Here is a 23263-nt window from a genome sequence, read left to right on the forward strand (position 1 = left end):
TGCGGCCAAAGTCGGATGCTATCCAACTTTGGGGCTTGCAGATTTAGTCACTTGCGACCTAGTCGAATTGCCAAGACAACGCAGAAATCGTGCGGCTTCAGTCACCCGTGTAAAACCCCACATAATGATATGTACGGAACTCGCCATTTTTTTTAATCGTTGTACTTGGATTTTATTTTTATTTTGCATATTTATGTATGCTTAATCAATTCAATTTATTTGTAATTTAATGGATTGGCTATAAAAATAAAGTTCCCAGTAGGATATACTGCCATACTTCTTTGAGTTACGGGGTGAAATAATTTTGATAAGGTATTTTTGCTGTTATCATACTTTCATTACTTTCTCGATCTCAATAATTTTTGCTTGATGAGCTTCTAAGTTTTAAAATACATCGTCTATGTAAAGGAAAAGGATTATATTATAACAATACATGTTCAGTTTGAGACCGATAATAATATAATTACCAAGGGTTACCTAGTTCCTGCAGTAGGATAAAGAAAACATTATTTTCTTTTTTTTTTACTTTCAGTGACTTTTCAGTGAAATCATTTCAGTCCTATTCAACAAGCTTATTTTATACTAGTTCCTTTGAATCATCATCTAATATTTGTTCATACTTCTGAGAAAGTAATTACTGTTTGTGCCATATTGCCAATTCACCATGCTGGCCCAGTATGGGCCATCTTGTCATCGAAAATGTTTTTTGGGCATGCTCTTTCCCCACGACATTTTCCTTTAACGATACGAACAGTGGTGAAATGGATTTTGGACAATTTCATTTTTTCTACGTCCATCCACACTTAGACCTCCTTAATACCTTCTTAAACTGTTTAAATATATACGATTTATAACTTTTATGTCTAGAAACATGTTGCCCAAACCTCAGCATGGTTCTCCGGATGAAATATCGGCTAATGCCATCGTTATCAGCGGGATGGCTGGACTCTATCCGCAGTCGCAAAATGTGAAGGATTTCCGTGACATACTCTATAATAAGGTTCGTAGCTTTTGACGTGACAACGTCTTATAATTCGATAGAGACGGCTGCACGCATGAAAAAACATGACTCATGCGGCGTTACCTCGCTCTGAGGCGTCCCATGTAAGGCTTGAAGTGCAAGTTGTCACGTTCAACTTTCGTCAGTAAACCGACTTTACAGACATCCAATTTTTTTTTCTAATAAAATAATGTGATGTCTACCAACCTATGTTTTTAACGTACAACATAAGCGTACATATTTTCCTTTTGAATTATAATATCTTAAAACTAAAATCTGTGAATTAAGCTTTTAGGTTGTTATGGAAACATTATATTATAATGGGCTCTATATTAGAAAATTCATACAAAATACCTTAGCAAAATATATCTGATGAACATTAATTATAGCTAGCAAGTTTTACCTACAAACAACAGTGTTTTGTCTGGATTTGTCTACTTTTTTAAGATATTCTAAATGATCTAAAATTATAATAAAAAAAAAAACAGCTCTAACTAAGCTTTACATATAGAGATACAATTATTTTTTTAGCGATGGTTCATAGAATCAATAAGTTCTCAGTTACTACGAGCTTAATAATTTAAATTACAAATATCAATACTAAAGGTAAATCCAGTAACATCTGAGGATTGTCGCTGGAAGTATGACCACCCTGAAGTTGCGCAATTTACTGGAAAAGTGCCCGGATTGGCCTTATTCGATGCCCAGTTCTTCAAGGTCCACTACCGTTTGGGCAATACCATGGATTCCATGTCTAGAAAAATGCTTGAACAGGCATTTCAAGCTATTTATGATGCTGGTTAGTATGTTCTTACTTTGTTTAGAACTTCACGAGAACTATAACGAATATTCACGAGAACTATAACGAATGTCACGAATCTATACTATACTAATATTATAAAGCTGAAGAGTTTGTTTGTTTTAACGCGCTAATATCAGGAACGGGTCCGATTAAAAAAATCTATTTCGGTGTTGAATGGTTCGGTGTAGCCCATTTATCGAGGAAGGCTATATATAGGCTATATATCATCACGCTAAGATCAATGCAAATCAAGCAATGCGGGTTAAACCGCGGGGCGTATTTAGTAAATTATAATTCTCAACATTGTTATACTTTGTAACATATTTTATTCAGAATAGATAATAGCGTTGTAATAAAGATCAGTCAGGGTCATTGTTTTAATATTATTCAAAGGTTAAAAAGAACCAATGTAAATGGAAAAAATTAAGTATGACTAACAATACTGTCAGTCAATACGTAATGCATGCGTAAGTCATCAAAAAAAACAAATACATATTGTTAGAGAACTTGATTAATTTAAAACTTCAATCGATAAAATCAAATGTTTAATTCGTGCTTTAACTTATTTGATCAGGAAATGAGAATTTTTTTAAAAATAGAAAATATTCTATCACGACGCGTGGCAGAAAGACGAGTTGTCGAATCCCCAAATTATAATTTATTTTATTTTTCTTAATTATTATTAATATTTATTTATTGCATATAAATTTCTAGGAGTGAACTCGGATCAGCTAAGCGGCAAAAAAGTTGGCGTATATGTTGGATCGTGTTTCTCAGAGACGGAAAAATATGTCTTCTACATTGCCAATACGAAAACTGGCTTTGGTATTATGGGGTACGTTAAACATTTTACATTAGAGAATTACAAAATAAAACAAATTTTAATTAGAACCTTAGAACATTATACTTTCTCATTAGAAAATATTTAAAATTTTATATTTTGTTAATCTTCTTCATTGATATATCTAAATTTTTTATCACACACTGCATTTTACTTTAATAATGCTTATTTAATCAAACATAATTAATTTTTACTGTCCATTAAGGCTGATTCATTCTCGTCCAGTATCCAGAATTGAAGTATGTTTCATTGATATTTTACTGATCCTGCGACGGAATCCAATTTTATTGGCACGAACTACTCCATCAAGTAAATCATCCATAAATTAAACAATTATTTATAGATCCAGCAAAAGTATGTTTGCCAATCGGGTCTCCTACTGGCTGAATGCGAAGGGCCCGTCGATGTCCATAGACCAGTCCTGCTGCAGCTCTGTACTTGCTATGGAGCTGGCGTATCAAGCCATGAACCGTGGAGATGTGGATGCAGCTTTAGTTGGAGGCGCTAGTTTGTGCTTGCTCCCACAGTCTGCTGTGCATTTGAGAAGGTATAAGATATCATCTGACTGACCGGTTGGCTTGTTTGGTAGTGACCTTACCTTCCAAGTCAGAGGTTGTAGGTTCGATTCCCACCCAGGGCAAATTTTTGTGTGATGATCGTAGATGTTTGCTATGTGTCTGGGTGTTAATAATTATCTATATATAATTAATTTAAAATTATATGTATGTTTATCAGCCATCTAGTTTCCATAACACAAGCGGAGGCTTAGTATAGGACCAGATCGTGCCCTGTGTGAAAGTTGTCCTGAAAATATTTATTATTTATTTATTATCTGCTTTGTTTGAAGTAGCTGTTATGATGGAATACTGCAGTTAAGTATTCTATGGCATGATGTTATTTCCTACCTTGCTCGATAAAATCTAACACAAAAATAATTTTTGAATGTTAAGTTCCTGCGCAGCACCTTCAAACAAACAAACTGATTAAGTTTATAGTTAATAGAAAAATAAGAATAAATTCATAAACTCTATTTTTTTTTATCTAGAGTGATGCTGCTGAATAGAGACGGAAAGACACGTTCTTTTGATAAGAACGCATGTGGATGCGCCAAATCTGAAGCTATCAATGTGTTGTTCTTACAGAAAGCGAAGGAGGCTCGTAGGTAAATTAAAAAACAATAGTACACACATCGTTTTCACCTTCAACCTACTTCGTTTAATATAATATTAGTGTAACAATCTTATAGGTCTAGGATATTATCCTACTATATTTAAGATTGTCATCTAGTGTTACATTATTATAAGTAAAACAGTCAACTATACAAGACTATTTTTTATCGAAACAGTATCAAATATTATTATTCTACTGATACTATATTATTATTGATTCAAAAATTATTCTTCTGCAGAATCTACGCCGAAGTAGTCTACGTGAAATCTGAGTTCTCTGGATTTGTGATCGGACAGAACGGCCCCAGGTACGGTTTCTACCGGGAGCCAGAAAAGTTAGAGGGTTTCTTGAAACAGTTCTATAAAGAAGCCCAGGTTGATCCGAAAGAAGTTCAATATGTGGAAGCTGTTGGTTCTGGTACGATGGAACATTTTTATTTTATCTATTATCTTCTTATCTTATAATATATATCTTATATATAAAATTCTCGTGTCACAATGTTAGTCTGCATACTCCTCCGAAACGGGTGGACCGATTCTCATGAAATTTTCTGTGCATATCGGGTAAGTCTGAGAATCGGCCAACATCTATTTTTAATATGTACCACGGGCGAAGCCGGGGCGGACCGCTAGTATATATATATATAAATCTCGTGTCACAATGTTTGACCTCAATGGACTCCTAAACCACTTCCGATTATAATAAAATTCGCACACCATGTGCAGTTCGATCCAACTTGAGAGATAGGATAGTTTAAACATGTAGGTACCACGGGCGAAGCCGGGGCGGACCGCTAGTAATTTTAGATTTTTCTGTATTTTTTTTTTGTTTCTATAGCTTAATGTTCAAATTATTTCTTTCTTTCAAAATAACTCTTCTACTGGATTGTGACTGTCATGATAATTATGTTATAAATTTACAAATAAATTGATATCGTGACAATAAAAAATCAGTCAACTTTGGCAAATATTATCCTATTTATAATATTAATATTAAATATTTATTTGATATACTTTCCTAAACAGCGACACCGGAAGCAGATAAAACTGAATTAGAAGCAATCGATAGAGTATTCTGCAAGAACAGAACTAATCCTCTTTATGTTGGAAGCGTGATGTCTAACATCGGATACGGTGAAGCAGCATCTGGTGTATCTGCTATTACTAAGGTTATATTATTTTCTGGACTATTGCTTATGAAATTTCAAGAATTTCAGGAATATTTATTTACTATCCACAATCTGGTCATAAATAATATGTTAGTAAGGTAGAATAGAGAGTCGCGGTGTTTTTAACCCGAATAGGACCCGCTTAGCAAAAGACAGATATACATGCGAGTTCTTTAGATGAAGCCTTCGTCGACAGACAAGCTGTTCCTAATAAACAATCTGTTGCCGATAGTGTAAATAAAAATTAGAATAAGTAGAATTAACTTAGTTTTTAAGAAATTGGCATGTAATACTTAAGAAAAGTAACAGCAATAAAGGCTATTTTATTTTATTTTATAATGTAGAATAATGTTTTAGGTGCTCCTTGGTTACGAGAAAGGACTACTAGCATCAAACCTCCACTGTGACAATCTGAGAGACGACGTAGAAGGAATACAGAAGGGAGTCATGCGCTTTGTGACCGACCACCAGCCTTTCGGTCGTGGATACACTGCTATCAACAACTTCTCCGTCACTGGTGTTAACGCTCATGTTCTTCTTAAGGGCCATTACAAACCAAAGGTATATTTACTAGCTAAAATTTTCTTTCACGTTTTTTTACCTCCCCATAAATTCATAGTGACTCATTTATTCATTAATAACTCACTGAATAAAACTAAATCAACAATGCAAAACATATTGACACTACAATGTAGGATTGATGAAAAAGTGTGCTGTACCTATAACATTTAATATAATTTCTAGGATCTGAACAGATACAAATCTAACATACCTCATTTAGTCACGATATCTGGAAGGCAACAATCTTCAGTGGAAAAGATATTAAATGATTTAAAGTCCCGTCCCGTTGACCCTGAAGAAATAACTCTTCTTCATAGCATACACCAGGATAAAATTTCTGGACATATGGGAAGAGGATATGTTATTCTCGGTACGTATGGAATTTTTTTAAGAAATATATTATATATTGTGGTAGAAAACGAAATCTCAAGTATTCAAAAGGAAATCATAATATTTTATTAAGTTCATATCAAATAAAGCGAAAATGATTGAACCTTTAACATTTGCGCTTACGAATTACGATAGTCGATAGTTGAAGATAGTATCTTCAACCGTCATTTTAAACAACTTCTTCTTGTTTCCTAGATACCAATGAAAACAATGAAACTATCACTGTGACTGAAAAGGCAGACTATTTCGACGATGTTACGAACCCGTTGTGGTTTGTGTACAGCGGGATGGGCTCGCAGTGGACCGAGATGGGAGCCGAACTCATGCGTATATCTGTCTTTGCTAAGGCTATACAACGGTGTGTATTTGTCTTGTTTTTATTTTCAAGAGCGATTACAGTATTGTAAACATGGTCACTGATCAGTGTTGGATGTTGTCTTTTACTTTAAGCTTCCGTATTCCTATCAAATTGTAAGTTTCTGGTACAAAAGAGTTTCTACTGGTAATACAGATCGATAAAATATTGATGAACGTCTTTACAAGGTCTTTATATTTTCCCTACTCTGAGATTATTTTTAAGATATACCAAACCTTTTTTTGCTTTTAGTTGTCACGAAGTGTTGAAGCCCAAAGGAGTTGACCTTATCAATATAATAACTTCATCAGACAAGACAATCTTTCAGAACATTCTGCATTCCTTCGTTGGAATTGCCGCCGTTCAAATCGGTCTCACAGATGTTCTCACGGCGTTAGGAATTGTTCCTGACAAAATTATAGGTATTTTTATTTTTTTTTGTGTTAAGAAGTAGTTCTTCAAAATTGTATCAATCAAATAACCATTAATTAAATTCTGAGAACTTAATTTTTTTTCGCATCCGTCGTTATTCTTTTCTTTTGATATTTCATTATATTTTTGCCATCTTGTATGTTTATTAATTTAACCTTCTTATTGATAACTACTTCAAACGAACTTTACTGAATTACAACATTTTTTTAGAACATGAATGTATTTTATCCATTTTAAGTATTTTATTTATTTTTTTATTTTCATTCTGGACTAGTAGATTATTAAATGGAGACAATTTAATTTTCTAGGTCATAGTGTAGGCGAGCTGGGTTGCGCGTACGCAGACGGTTGCCTCACAGCAGAAGAGACGATCCTCTCCGCGTACAGCCGCGGGCTCGTGTCTGTACAGACACCGTTTATTAAGGGATCTATGGCAGCTGTTGGTTTAGGTTATTCAAAGGTATACATTTTACGTGCTAATATTTAGCTTACGTACATGGGTTTATTAAAAAATCCGTTTCTGTAACTCGAAAATAATCAGAAACAATAAAACATCTCTAAAAAAATTGTGCTCTTACTACCAACAAGAAAATATAGATTATGATATACTGCGTCGATGGTTAAATTTGTATGGTATTTGGGCATATTTCAACTTGCTGTTTCAATTTTATTCTTAATATTTTAATAAATTGCGTTTTTATGGTCCAGGTTGCCAAGATGTGCCCTCCAGAAATCGAAATCGCGTGCCACAATAGTTCTGAGTCCGCTACAATATCTGGACCAGCTGAAATTATGCAGGAGTTTGTTCAATCTCTCACTGCAAAGGGTATATTCGCTAAAGAAGTGCCATGTTCCAACATAGCTTACCACTCAAGATACATTGCAGAAGCAGGTAAGATTCTAATTAAACGGAAATTAATGAACTGATCACGAAATACTTTGACGTTTCATTTTAATTTGCGAATAAGAATATTGACTGTTTTTTTCTCATTTTAAAATATAGTCGATCATTTTGATCAATTGATCATATCAATGTTATTAGAACCTATTAAGAAATAGCTGTGTAGAGTGAAATGGAGAGTTGCTATAGACACTTAAAAGCAGTAGAGAAAAATCGATAACTGCGGTTTAATTATGTAGTATGTAGTAATATGCTTTTGACGTGACAACGTCTTATAATTCGATTAAGCCGGCTGCACGCTCGAAAAAACATGACTCATGCGGCGTTACCTCGCTCTGAGGCGTTCCATGTAAGGCTTTAAGTGCATGCGAGAGCGCGGAACGAGCGACAAAGAAGCACAATCGGCCTTAAGACGTTGTCACGTTCAACTATCGTCAGTATACCGACTTAACAGACAACCAATTTTTTTTACATGTGTAAATTAAATACAATGTGCTCTACTTCTATTGCATTAATATAATTCGTGTGTTTATAGGTCCTGGTCTATTGAAATACCTAAAGGAAGTTATTAAGACACCTGTGGCTCGCTCTGACCGCTGGGTTTCCACATCTATACCACAGGACAAATGGGACTCGCCGCTAGCCAAATATTCTTCAGCTGAATATCACACCAACAACTTACTTGTTAGTATTAGTATTAAGTATATTCATAAAAATCCTAATTGCCAAAAAACCCCATATACTGTGGCAAAACACGACTGTGTTTCTATTTTGTACATAGCCTTAATAAATAATTTTTCAATATTCGTAGAGATTTATTTTATCTAGAGCTATTTATTCTTCTATGAGGTATCTATTTATATTGATACCTCATAGGAGAATTTTTTGTTTTTCCCAACGATTTTTTGAAGATGTTTACTGAAGTAGAATTGCGTATAATATTTCATTGGTTGACCTATATGTATTTAATGGATTCAAACAAAGTATTCGTGCAATTAAATTAATTAAATTCTCTATGACACAGGTTAGGGGTCATTATTTACTTATGGTGTGAAAAAATGTACCTACAAACAGTAATTAAAACCAGTCTGTGTATATTTAAATAAACTTTATTTTATAAAAAAAAATGTCACCTAGTTAATCAATGACCGCCTCCTTGGTACAGTGGTTGACGCGTTAGCGTAGAGCCGAGGGGTCCTGGGTTCGATTCCCGGTGGAGACGAAGAAAAAAAAATGTCACGCTCTGGCAGGACACAGAAGGCTGATCACCTACTTGTCCCTAAAGAAAGTCGATCAGTGAAACAGATGTATGAATAATGCATTTGCCCCTTACCCCATTAGGGGACACGGGAACTCACTTTTTTTTTAGTTAATCAATATTATTAACAGAACCCAGTGCTATTCGAAGAAACATCAGCGCTGATCCCAGCCAACGCGGTGCTGGTCGAGGTGGCGCCGCACGGGCTACTGCAGGCGATCCTCAAGCGGTCCCTCACAAGCTGCGTCAACATCCCGCTGACAAACCGTGGACATAAGGACAATACGGTGTTTATGCTTGATGCTATTGGCAAGTTAGTACTGGTTTTTAACCCTTTACGCAAAACTAGAGAGTGATATAGGATTTACATGTCTGTGTGTTTGTGCGTGTATGGATGTGTTATCGAAACTCACGAACGAATGCACCAATTTCAAGTTTGTATTTTTGTTTTGTTGTTGTTTTTTCACAGACTCTACATGAAAGGATACAATCCAAAGATTCAAGTATTATACCCTAAAGTGGAGTTCCCGGTATCCACTGGCACCCCCATGTTGGGACATTTGATTGAATGGGAACACAGTGAGAAATGGTAAGAAATTATTATGTAAAAACTATTTACTGCGTAACAGTTTTTATAAACATTTTAGTATTTAAAATTTTCTTGTGATAATGCTCAATGCATGATCGTGCATGTATTGTAAAGAATGACAAATGCAAATAACGAAAGAATACAAAACTTTCGAGTGCAAAGGCGGGATTTCGGGTGGTGGAGAGGCTAGGCGTTGCCCCGGTTTGGCAAAAAGTTGCGGGTTCGAATCTCACCTCGGGATCGAATTTTTCTAATTTTTTTTTAAATGTCTCACAAACTTATAAACTCACAAATTTATAAAGAAAAGCTTTAAAACTAAATATTAAATGATTGACGTGTTATTTTATAGGGCAGTACCTGTGTACATATCAGCCTTGAAGAAGACAGCTGCTGCATGCAACTTTACTTTATCTCTACACGATGATGAACACAACTTTTTACGAGGACACGTTGTTAAAGGTAAATTAAAAAAAAGAATAAAATAATAATATAATCAAAAAACAAAATTCTGATTATGATCAGAAGGTTAGCTTGCTTGGTAGTGGCCCTGCCTTCCAAGCCAGAGTTCGTGGGTTCGATTCCCACCCAGGGCAAATATTTGTGTGATGAACATAAATGTTTGCTCTGTGTCTGGGTGTTAATTATCTATATAACAATTATTTAAACTTATATATTATGTATGTTTATCAGCCATCTGGTTTCCATAACACGAGTGAAAGCTTAGTATGGGATCAGATCGTGCCGTGTGTGAAAACTGTCGTGAACTATTTATTTGTTTATTATGAATCTTGTCTATTAGTCATAATATGAATGATAACTTACAGGAAAGAACGTATATCCATACTCCGCCGCTCTTATGGCAGTATGGGATACATTTGCTATGAGTCTAAATTACAAGAGAAAGGGTGTCTCCGTACAATTCAAAGACGTCCATCTGTTTGTCCAACCGAGACTGCACGATAAACGACCCTTGAAACTTTGCGTCAGTCTCCATCGAGGAAGTGGAATTTTTGAGGTAAAGCATAACTCTTAAGAAATATATCTAACTAGCTTTCCGCCCGCGGCTTCGCCCGCGTTTTCAAAGAAAAACATTCCCGTAGGATTTCCGGGATAAAACCTATCCTATGTCCTTTCTCGGGTATCAAAATATCTCTATACCAAATTTCATGCAAATTGGTTCAGTAGTTAAGGCGTGATTGAGTAACAGACAGACAGACAGAGTTACTTTCGCATTTATAATATTAAGTATGGATGTATGTAATGTTCAAGCAATGAATAATTGAATTTATAATTTAAAATTTTGAATATTTTCGTCGTCGGGTTCGTAAAAATGTGTATTTAATACATTAATATTATTTAAGAAATAATAATTAGATTTGTAGTATTAAGAAATCAGTTCATTCATTTATTTACGTTGAAAAGAGGAAGAACACGAACTTTTATAAATAAGATTATAAGAGATTTCATTATTCAGAGATTTGTTACAATATCAGGTACATTCGTAACCTTTATGTTTATACCGTCCGCGTCAGTATCTTTCATTAGTGTAATATAAATAATGTAATTTGTAGTAATATAAATAAAATAATAAAGCGATTATCCACAGGTAGCAAATGACGATAATATAGTAGCTAGAGGAACGATATCTTTAAATGAAAAGAGCAATGACATCTATCGTCTGTTAGTGTTCCCAGTTAAACATGAAGATACGATAACACTTAAATCTGACGACATCTACAAATTGCTCTACGCACGTGATTATGGCTATAGGTTGGTTGGTTATTGGTTTATTTAATTTATTTAGAAAAATTCAAATATACATTGTATGTGGAAAAACATAATAAGTTGATGATTGAATTGATGAATAAAGCGCGTCACACACGGTGAAGATACTATAATATTTTATGTTAAGATTAAACCCGAAACACTGACACAAAATTTCGGGTCATTTGTAACAGGATGGCGGTTCTACAGGGGTCTTAGTACGCAATGACAAAAAGAAAAATGATGGTCAGAACGCTGATACCGGATACCTTAAGATACTGTAATATTTTATAGTAGAGAATCTTAACATAAAATATTATAGTATCTTCACCGGGTGTGACGCGCTTAAGTAGATGATTTATACTAAACCATTTCTGCTTGCTACACGGTGGAGTGATGACATTTGTAGTATTGTTGGTCATAATTCACGACAACGAGTGACGTGCCTTAAAAGAGACCAATGTCCAGCAGTGTATTTAACGGTTAAAGGCTGAAAATGATGATGATTTCTGCTTGCTCATAAATGCCAAGTTTTGAATTAGAAAATCATAATACCTACAGTAACAATAAGAAATATTCTTATAATGATGTACCTTTAATTATTTTAAGTGGTGCATTCCAATCTCTGCAAGGTTGTAACGATAGACTCAATGAAGCTGATGTGACGTGGCAAAATAATTGGATCACTTTTATTGATGGATTGATACAACTTAATATATTACGCCAATCCGGTGATGAAATTTTGTATCCAGATTACATAAGACAGTTAACCATTGATATTGAAAAACATAAAATCGAAAGCGATGGGGTTGATGTCTTAAAAGCTGCTTATATGGACACATTTGATTACACAAGGTTGGTTTAAATTCAAACATTTATTCACACAACTAAACTTTTAAAAGAAGCGATTGTCGTAATAAAAATATTTAGCACAGCCATTTGTACAGAATATAATAATAATATAATTATATTATTTAAATTTAAAATGGTTGTTAATGAGAATAATTGTTGTTTAATTAATATATTGTTCATTGTATTTTGTACAGTAACGTAAAAAAAAAAATATTTTTTCAGATGCGGAGGAGTGATCGTAGAAAACGTCAAATTCCGCGAATTGTCTGTTTTGAAAAATAATAGCATGTCTTTAAAAGCATTGCAGTTTGTACCCCATTTCTCAAATGATCGAACTGATGTAAGTTCTTGTACATATTTTATCATATTATTATTTACATTTTATTATTTTTGTATACAATTATTAATCTTCACATTTTTAGGAAACAACGGCGCTTTACATTTACCTTCAAATCATTAATGAGAACATTAATAAAGAAGAAATAACCGTGTTTGAATGTGTTGACGACGTTACTTGTAAATCGAAGTTCGGTGGTGTTGACAAAATCATAGAAGACATTCCAAAACTCAAAGCTAAACATTCTGTATTACAAGAAGAACATATGCCTGAAAATTTGGACAACATTGATGTTATCTTCGTGAACGACTTATATTCTAATGAGAAGGTTATAGCTACTTTATATTTCACATTTATAATTTTTTATTAATCCTTAATAAGATCACAGAGAATAAAGAAGCGACATTAGCGAATTACAAACTCTCAAATTATTGAGAACATAAATTAAACTCGTTTTTCGCTTTACAGTTACGTGCTGCATTGGGTAAAAAATTACTACCGAATACATTCATCATCAATAAGGAATCTATCAAAACCACTAAGCAAATATCACCCCTATTTACCGTCGTTTGTAAATATGACATTGGAAATCAATACATCCAATTAATTCAATGGAATCCAAAAGCAACTGATACTGCTGGAACGAGTGTTTACACGCTTGAAAGGGAATCGGATGTAGAACATCTGTACTCTACTATAAACATGCTGCCAGTCCAGCAAAGGATCCTTCTGATAGCGTCATACCCAACTATATCGAACTTGGATAATGCAGCAGAAAACATACGCAAGACTGGACGCTCTGTTAACGTGATAGTGATCAATGACGAACTGAAGGGCACTGAAGAATTCCCGAAGTGTAATTTAGCTAAAGTTATGCTCAATCACGTAAGTTATTTCATAGTAATAGTAACGGAAATTTTCATAGCTCATCCAATAAAATTTCTGGCGATGACTCTCTTTCAAAAGTAAATTTCTTAACCCATAGTTTGATTTCAAATTGTATCATATAACTTTTAAATTCTATGTTTCTAGGGTGAATGGGGTGGCTTATACTATTTACCAATAAACGAGTTGCCAGAAGCAAATAATAACGTGTTGCTGCAAAGTGCACAAATTGGAGACATCAATTCACTAGAGTGGGTTGAAGCACCTGCACTGACGGGTGTCGGAATTAATGTAAACGTATGTTTTCGTTGTTTTTCTTTAAAAATATTATAATTATTATGCAGAAATAGTAATGAAAGAACTATATCTCTTTTCAAAGGTACATTATGCTGGTGTTAATGATATCGATATCAAGAGGGCATTAGGCGAAGTTAGTTATGCAAAAGTAAAGAAGAATTGTTACGGAATGGACTTCAGTGGTGTAACAGATAAGTTAGTTGAATAAAAGGGATCCCTAACAAAGACAACAATAATAATAGTAGCTACAGAGCAAGTAATAGTACTAATGGCATTTTATGTACATAGATCAGTTGCAATACAATGGAGTTATATCGATTTAAAAATACCTGAAATAAATGTCAGTAAAACCACAGTAAAACTAATCAAGACTCAACCAATATATAGAAATGTAAACATCGTGTATTAACTAAACATATTTTGTCCAGAGGTGTACGCGTAATGGGGTTAATAGAGGGTGGAGCTATCAGAAGTAGAGTGAAGGCAAACCTAAATCTTCTGTGGCCGGTTCCAGAAACATGGAATTTGGAAGACGCAGCAACTGTTCCTTTAGCGTATGCTCAAGCATTTTATTGCCTGGTGAGTTTCTTGTATTGTACTTTCTGTTTCCAATTGCTTTTGTTTTTACTTATGTTTGAATCCAGACATGAGTGATCAATAAATTGGTTAGATGATTAGTTTTATTTGATAAAAGACAACACATGCAGTAACGTGTTTACTAATTAAAAAAAAAATAAAAATCATTTATTGAACAAGGTTCCTTACATCAAAATATAGTCCCCAGACTCCCAATATAGCTTTCGCTGTGTTTCAGGAGTCTGTGCCTTCCCGATACAATACATTAGAATAGTTCAATAAAATACATTAAAATAGTAATTAGTTACAAAGAAAATTTTACTTAAAGTTGACACAAGAAGAAAATTTATAAATCATAATATTTAAAAAAAAATAATAAATTAAAATATTTAAAACAAGTTTAAAACAATTTACATTTCATAACATAATATTTAGTTCCACAATATTTACTGTTTAGCAATTAAATAATAAAATTAACCTAACGATATTTTGTGCATTATTATGAGAAATATTATGATTGCGAACCCATTACTGACATCTATATTATAATTTATATATTTTTATTTGTTTAAGGCTATCAAGCAAAAACTATTCCCCGGAATGAATGTTTTGATCCACGGTGGTACTGGCGCTTTAGGTCAAGTTGCTATATCTATTTGCCTTGCTCATAATTGCGAAGTGTTCACAACCGTTAGCGATAAAAGCAAGAAACACTTTTTGAAGAGGCTGTTCCCAAAACTGAAAGGTAAATTTTCAGTTCTTCAGACATTCGTTCAACTTTTTTTCGAGAAATGTTTGCTTTATATATTTAATTATAGATCCGGTATTTTTATTTCATGTTTTTGCTGATAATTTACTAAACTTATAAAATGTGGACCTTGGATTTGCCTAATTCATATTACTTATATATTTATTTTATACTACTTCGTTCAAGTGCAGTTAAAAAAATAGCAAATTTTATATCCAATTATGAATCGAAGTGCAAATCGAGATTTTTATATTCTTTCTAATGAGGTACCTACAATTTTACAGATGACCACATCGGTAATTCAAGGGATGTTACATTTGGAGATATGGTTTTATCTCGCACTCAAGGCTATGGATGTGACATTACTCTTAACTGCGTCAAAGGTGAACTCAAAAATGTAAGCAGAAATATGCGAAATTTTAATCTCATGATAACGATCCCAAGCGTTTTCGAAGAATAAAACTAAATAATGTATTTTAAGATTTTCTTTATTTTTCTTTCAGATTTCCATCAAGTGTTGTGCAGCGTCTGGTATTGTAATAGACACAGGAATGGTTCAAACTAATGAAGACTTCTCATACGGAATGTACAATATGACAAAAAGTAGATCATTTGCTGCCGTCGACATCTCGTCCATCTTTAAATACAACAACGAAAGTGATATGAAAGTAGGTTTTTAGTCTAAAACAAGGTAGTGAAATAAATTAGAAATGGTTTTTTCTTCTTTCAAATTTGATACAGACGTGCAAATGTTAGAATTGCTTACACCTGTTGCTCCCATGGTCTGATGTATATTGTCTAATAACAAGATTTTATTTAGCGCCTCCAAGTGCTGATCAGCGAAGGCATAGCGCGCGGCTACGTGCGCCCGCTGACGCGGCTCACGTTCGCGCCGAGCGACGCGGCGCGCGCGTTCCGCCTGCTCGCCGCCAGCCGCCACCGCGGCCGCCTGCTCATCGACATGAACCAGAACATACCCAATACCGAGACTAGGTGAGTTGGAGATAGCATAGCGCGCGGCTACGTGCGCCCGCTGACGCGGCTCACGTTCGCGCCGAGCGCCGCGGCGCGCGCGTTCCGCCTGCTCGCCGCCAGCCGCCACCGCGGCCGCCTGCTCATCGACATGAACCAGAACATACCCAATACCGAGGCTAGGTGAGTTGGAGATAGCATAGCGCGCGGCTACGTGCGCCCGCTGACGCGGCTCACGTTCGCGCCGAGCGACGCGGCGCGCGCGTTCCGCCTGCTCGCCGCCAGCCGCCACCGCGGCCGCCTGCTCATCGACATGAACCAGAACATACCCAATACCGAGACTAGGTGAGTTGGAGATAGCATAGCGCGCGGCTACGTGCGCCCGCTGACGCGGCTCACGTTCGCGCCGAGCGACGCGGCGCGCGCGTTCCGCCTGCTCGCCGCCAGCCGCCACCGCGGCCGCCTGCTCATCGACATGAACCAGAACATACCCAATACGAGACTAGGTGAGTTGGAGATAGCATAGCGCGCGGCTACGTGCGCCCGCTGACGCGGCTCACGTTCGCGCCGAGCGACGCGGCGCGCGCGTTCCGCCTGCTCGCCGCCAGCCGCCACCGCGGCCGCCTGCTCATCGACATGAACCAGAACATACCCAATACCGAGACTAGGTGAGTTGGAGATAGCATAGCGCGCGGCTACGTGCGCCCGCTGACGCGGCTCACGTTCGCGCCGAGCGACGCGGCGCGCGCGTTCCGCCTGCTCGCCGCCAGCCGCCACCGCGGCCGCCTGCTCATCGACATGGACCAGAACATACCCAATACCGAGACTAGGTCAGTTGTAAACTCAAACTTAAACTCAAACATTTATTTATTCAATTAGACTTCTTTTAGAAACACTTTCAAATCGTCATTACATATTTTTAACATTTACCAATTATAGTAAATAGCATAGTGCGCGGCTACGTGCGCCTGCTGACGCAGCTCAAGAAAATATTGTAATATTCTGACTTTTCCAGACAGTATCGTTATTGCTTGATTACTATTTTAACCTGTGTATTTAGTTGCAATTTGTAATTTTAATATGACAGAATAAGCAGTTCATCGAACAATTATCACATCGTTATTTCCGATAACGAGGTCCTGGCAATTCGTCTTATTGAACGCCTTATTGAAAAAGGAGTGAGAAAGGTGCAACTGATTTGCTCAAAGAAATCAAACAGTTTGGTACATAAGATAAGGTAAGTGTAATCTTCTTATATATAAAAATGAATCGCAAAATGTGTTGGTAAGCGCATAACTCGAGAACAGCTGAACCGATTTCGATAATTCTTTTTTTATTATATTCCTTGAAGTACGAGGATGGTTTTTATGTAGAGAAAACGTAAATATGTACCACAGGCGAAGCCGGGGCGGACCGCTAGTATATTATAAAAAAACAGCATGCGTCTCCATGCCAAAAATCGGTTTAACGTGCGTCTATCGATGATTCACATCAATATTATCAAATCCGATGGTTTTTAAATTATTTTTCTTTATGCAAAACATCTTTGCTTTCGATGTAAATCAAGATTTCATTTAACTTGTATGTTTTCAGAGCATGGGAAAAATTAGATGTTCAAATTGAACTCACTATAGAGAGTTTGTGGGAGAAGAATAATAGTTTCAATGAATTAGATGATAATCTTGCAAATGAAGTTGAGGGTATTTTCGCAATTATCACGAATAACAGCAATTCGGAAAATGTTGTTTCTAGTTTGGCTAATTTGGATGTTAAGGCAAGGAAGGTCGATTCCAAATTAAGGTGAGTACCCATTTATGATATGTACTAACATTTCACAGAAAAAATACGAATCAACCTCAACATCTTAAGCAATAAACGTTCCTAGATACTATAGAAATTATAGGACATGAAATTTTTTTACCAATTTTATTGTAATAATTTTCTTTCTGTTAGTCTTTATGTATTCATAATTTTACGTTTCAGATACTTCGCTGTGATCAATGAAAATCATATGACTGGAGAAAAGATTTGTTTAATGAGACGTAATTGTAATCTGCCAGCCACTTTTATCAAGATTCCGTTACTTAAAGAGGTATTCATACATACGTATTAGTAGTATTAGATGATAAGCTATTTGAAAAAAAAGATCTTCACTTCGACGTACGGTAGATCTCTGCAATGATCCTTAATAACTACGACACTGGAACCTTCATAAATGAGCGTATTTGTCCTTAAAAGGCTGGTAAACCTATTTACAATTATAGAAGTAGCTAGGTATGTATATATCTAAAAATCGACAAATGGATTAAATTTAAGTTGATGGTTTATTAAAAATAGACCTATAATATAAATATAAACATAATATTTTTCAGAATGACAATGGAGAGTCGCTGTCAACTAATAATATCATCGATACTATTGAAAGAGCAATATTATCCGAAAAAGCTACCACCATAGCGCACATTTCTTATCCAAGTACACATTTACTTCAAGAAATTTGTACATTGGCAGGTATGACCCAAGAATCTGATATTAATAATATAATAGATATATTTTTCTTTATTGAGTGGTGGTCTAAATCTTTGTTATATTGTAGAAATAAAATTGCCAGAAGTAGTTAATGACGATACAACCTTACAACAGTTACAAGTTGAGCCAGCAAAAGCATTAATGCTGCAAGGTTATTTAAGGGACCAGTATGACACATGGTTTGAGAAGGATACAATTTTGAATCTAACCGTTCAACAGTAAGTTGTGGATACAAGTTAATGCTAGACTAGTATTTTGACTAATTATCTATATACATATATATATATATATATAAAAATGAATCGCAAAATGTGTTGGTAAGCGCATAACTCGAGAACGGCTGAACCGATATCCATAATTCTTTTTTTATTATATTCCTTGAAGTACGAGGATGGTTCTTATGTAGAGAAAACGTAAACATGTACCACGGGCGAAGCCGGGGCGGACCGCTAGTTATCTATATATAATAACCCATCAATATTATCGTATCGTGTAACTATTGATGTAACAAACAGACATGCTTCAATACAAAGCCAGAAATAAACTTCAATACCGATGTTAGTTGCAACTTTGTTCTAACAAAATTAATTTTATATTTTCTACAAAAATATTTTTACAGATTACGTGAAATACAAGAATTGTTAATTGAAAAAGATTTTGAACAACCAAAAGGCTTGGCAACGTTTTACTCATCCGTGGATCGAGACGAACTTTTGGCTACAACAGAAATGACTTTCTTGCCAACCTTAACAAACAGTGTTGCTATGGTAAGAGATCCAATTGTGGTAATAGCCCAAATTCTCAATAATGCAACGCACGCAAACGAAATTATGTATTATAAAAGCTTTTGTACTTATTAACACTCGTCGTCGTGGGCCTGTGCTATTACAGACGGTTTATAGTGTGATGCTCGAGCAATGTTGTCGGTTTCATGTCATTATCAACACTAACGGACCATATAAACATTTCAGGACAATGTTCACACAAGGCACGACCATAACCATGGAAACCAGATGGCTGATAAACATACATATATAATTATAAATAAATACTTATATACATAATTAACACCCAGACAAGATCAAACATCTATGTTCATCACACAACTATAAGGCAGGGTCACTACCAACTAAGCCAACCGGTCAGCCAAAATATATTTTGTTAAATTGTATGATAACAGGCTCACAACGAGTTCGACGCCAGCCAAGTGTTCCTGTGCATGGTGCCAGGTGTAGAAGGGAACCACGCGCGTTTCTCCGTGCTGTGCGAGCGACTCAAGTTGCCAGCGCTGGCGCTGCAACCACCAATCAGATACACCGAAGACCTTCGCACAATGGCGCAGCGGTTCGCTGACGTACGTTTAATTCACTGTAAATAAATCTTATAGGCCCTCGTTACAATGGACAGCCCTACAATTGGCCCAACAATCGTCGTCAATGCTTGTCGCTATTTTGTTGATCATGAATAATCTAAAATGACGGCCGATCGTAGGTAGACATTTATGCCCTTTCACATACACACTATCGTAATTTCATCTACGCTGGCCATTGTGAAGAGGGCTCATTAAGAACTAGAACAACACAAAAACGCTAGTCTTTATTTCGTAAATTCAAACATTATTGTTCCGTAAATAATGATACTTATACATATACATATCTGGTTTTGTGACATTGATATGGATTGTAAGATGTTTATTGTTTAATCTAATTTTAATATTATTTCAGAGCTTCTTGCATTTGACCGAACTGAAGAAATTCTATCTTCTTGGCTTCGAATCTGGTGCGATCGTTGCTTTAGAGATGGCTGCTATTTTGGAAAAGCATGGTAAGATTTAAATGAAATAATGAAATCAAAGAGCAACAATGATCAATTATTACAGTAACGGAAGGCTCCGCAAACTTAAAAGGGTTTTTAAATTACTGCGTGATGTGGCTACCGTAAAACTATTAAATCAAGTATATTTTGCTCTGGCTCAATCTATACTCAACTATTGTATTTCAATATGGGGCGGTGCCAATAAATCTAAAATAATATCTCTTGAGAGGGGCCAGCGATGCTTATTGAAGGTCATTTTCTACAAATCAACTAAGATTTCCAACAGAAGATTTATAAAAACATTGCGGGCTCTTGTCTGTTATTAGTAAAAGAAAGAAAGAAATAATTTGAATTTGAGTAAATAATTAAAAATTAGATAAGAGCTAGCGCGCACGAGCAACTTTGTCTCCGCAACTATTTTGTCTCTCCCATCAATTGTATGGGGAGTTGCGTTCCTACGTGTGCGCACTTTCATACTAGCCCATGGGTGGAGAGACAAAATAGTTGCGGAGACAAAGTTGCTCGTGCGCGCTAGCTCTTATATTCGAATAAAAAAGTATACTTATTATTCATTATAGCATAATTATGAAAAGCATGATTAAGGAAATAAGAAAAATAATTTTACTAAAATGTATAATTTACTTTTAGGTCTAACCGGTGTTGTGTTTTGTCTGGGTGGTTTACCAAATGAAATCCAAGCACAGTTTGAAACACAACTAATTGAATACAAAGATGAAAATGCGTTACAAGAAGGAATATGCAGGCACATGATGACGCTGATCACTGAAAACAAAACAGACATGTTTGAGAACACGTTCCAAAAATCAACGACTTGGCAAGAAAAATTGAATATTTGTGCTCGTAGTCTCTTAGGAAAAGTGGAACATTCAGCTGAATACACTAAAGAACTAATTGAATCTGCATACTCCCGCATCGTTCATGTTCGAAACTATGTGGTTGAGCCTAAAAAACTGAAATCGAAAATTATCTTAATGAGGCCTAAAATGGATATCTCTGATAAATTCCAATCGATGGTCGAAAAGGATTCCCTATCAAAGTATTCTGAACAGCCAATTATTGAATATGAATTAGATGCTCCACTAGGGTACGCCACTCAAGATATGAGATGTGCTGCAATTGTCAATAGACATCTCGAGGAAGGTATCTTGAAAGCTTTTGAACAGAAGAATCTCTGCGAAACCTATGTTCTGAATTTGGATGCGACTTCAATGATTTAAAATTTTACAATAAACAAGAAGCAAATATAATATAAGATTATGAAGCTTTTTATTTATAAATTTTACATAGGTGATGTGAATAAAAATTAGGGTTGTTGAGTTTATACTTTGTTTTATTTTTCCAAAATAAAAAATATGCTACAGAGTTAATGAAAGTCCTTGCCCTATGGTGTTAAGCTCACTTTAAGATGCGACAGTTAAATATTATTATTTATAGTTCTATACATTAACAGTATTGAAAGATTAATTATGAATAGAAATAGAGAAGTTTATGAATTTGTGAGTTTGTGACGTTGTATGCTCTTAATCAACTGAACCAATTTTTTTTTTGCCAACATCCCCGTTATGCCCCGAAACGATCATGATAGATACATAGATTTTATCAGTCCTACTTACCAGAAAGCAGTGGACGATTTACTTAACTCCACTAAGCAATGAAATCCATCACATCGCTTTGTGGTCGCATGAGTCAATAAATAAGTGCAGGGACAAGTTTCTTTAGTAGGGTATCCTTTTGACGATTGATTATGAAATCCATACTAATATTATAAATGCGAAAGTAACTCTGTCTGTCTGTTACTCAATCACGCCTAAACTACTGAACCAATTTGCATGAAATTTGGTATGGAGATATTTTGATACCCGAGAAAGGACATAGGCTACCTTTTATTGCGAAATATGTACCACGGGCGAAGCCGGGGTGGACCTCTAGTATTTTAATATTTTATAGTCTTCTGCATACATACCTACACTGCAATAAACAACGATAATTAAAAATAAAATAGGTACCACGTTTTTCCATAAATATAATATTATTATTATGGTCTTGTTAAGACCCATTGCAAGTTATATTATGCTGGGGCCACACTAACGGGAAATGCTATTAATTAACGCGATAATGGACGTTAACTTTAGGTGTAGCCAGTATTATTTAACAACGGCATTAACATTGCCGTTTGGCGAGGCGATAGCTTTATCGCGAGAATTAACGCAATGAAGCGGTCACACTACGTCCATCTTGCTAGAATTTTAGTAAAATTAACGCCGTTTTTATCGCCAACAATCGGCATTCACGTTGACCGTTCAAGTGTAGCCACCCACTTAACGCCTTAAAAATTATCGGAATAATTATCGCGATAAAGGGCATTAGACGTTAGACGTTAGTGTGGCCCCAGCATTAGAGAATGAATTCATGCCTCACGTATCCATGTTTCCACGGTTCTTTTCCATTGTTTGTTAATAAGTTGTAGTTTCATAGTTTTTGGCGGGAAATCTTTCAACATAGAACCAGGTTTTGGAAGATATAGTTTTATAATGCAAAAAAGCTATTATGACCGCTGATGTGGACGGATGTGTTGACAATTTAAAAACATAAATAAGTATGTATCTGCTAAATATCTGTTACTCCCTGTGTTTACTCCCAATTTATAAACTGATAGATCAAGGTTTTAGTTATTCTTCAAATTTACATAATAAAATATATAATTGAGTAAATCTATGCTATTATTATAAATGACAGAGAAAGCGACTTTGTTTTTATACTATGTAGTGAAGTAGTACACAAATAAGCAATAACATTTAATTTATAACAATACTAGCTTTTCCGCCCGCGGCTTCGCCCGCGTTTTCAAATAAAAATACGTTCCCGTAGGATTTCCGGGATAGGTTTTATCCCGGAAATCCTATATGGAGATATTTTGATACCCGAGAAAGGACATAGGATAGGTTTTATTACGTAACGTAAACGTATTTTTATTTGAAAACGCGGGCGAAGCCGCGGGCG

General features: G+C 35.4%; 1 protein-coding gene across 1 annotated transcript; it reads left to right on the top strand.

Moving 5' to 3' along the window:
• Positions 1-871: 871 nt before the first annotated feature.
• Positions 872-21484, top strand: LOC149899249 (fatty acid synthase-like). The gene is made up of 39 exons (XM_090114243.1): positions 872-1000; positions 1607-1799; positions 2517-2637; positions 2987-3190; positions 3689-3805; positions 4052-4230; positions 4839-4981; positions 5339-5542; positions 5726-5912; positions 6128-6290; positions 6540-6709; positions 7028-7179; positions 7428-7611; positions 8156-8304; positions 9010-9191; positions 9348-9467; positions 9817-9926; positions 10292-10482; positions 11074-11237; positions 11841-12086; positions 12306-12423; positions 12506-12748; positions 12889-13305; positions 13453-13602; positions 13685-13797; positions 14031-14181; positions 14752-14923; positions 15211-15323; positions 15430-15594; positions 15747-15919; positions 16986-17135; positions 17492-17698; positions 17882-17990; positions 18271-18409; positions 18495-18645; positions 19047-19194; positions 19608-19781; positions 20152-20251; positions 20891-21484. Exons 1-39 carry the CDS (start codon positions 872-874, stop codon positions 21478-21480), a joined length of 6891 nt encoding a protein of 2296 aa, XP_089970369.1. The 3' UTR covers positions 21481-21484.
• The last annotated feature ends 1779 nt before the right edge of the window (positions 21485-23263 follow it).

The sequence above is a fragment of the Colias eurytheme genome, chromosome 21, assembly GCF_061535395.1.
Source record: "Colias eurytheme isolate Ceu_HAF_F1 chromosome 21, ilColEury1 Martin Lab GWU primary, whole genome shotgun sequence".
NCBI classification, from domain to species: domain Eukaryota; kingdom Metazoa; phylum Arthropoda; class Insecta; order Lepidoptera; family Pieridae; genus Colias; species Colias eurytheme.

What these genes read in the sequence shown, in the direction of transcription:
- LOC149899249 (XM_090114243.1), top strand. Translation starts at nt 872, where the DNA reads ATGTTGCCCAAACCTCAGCATGGTTCTCCGGATGAAATATCGGCTAAT. An exon ending in AGGGCCATTACAAACCAAAG is followed by an intron (nt 5,543 to 5,725) that starts GTATATTTACTA and finishes TATAATTTCTAG; the next exon opens with GATCTGAACAGATACAAATC. An exon ending in ATACCCAATACCGAGACTAG is followed by an intron (nt 15,920 to 16,985) that starts GTGAGTTGGAGA and finishes TTAATATGACAG; the next exon opens with AATAAGCAGTTCATCGAACA.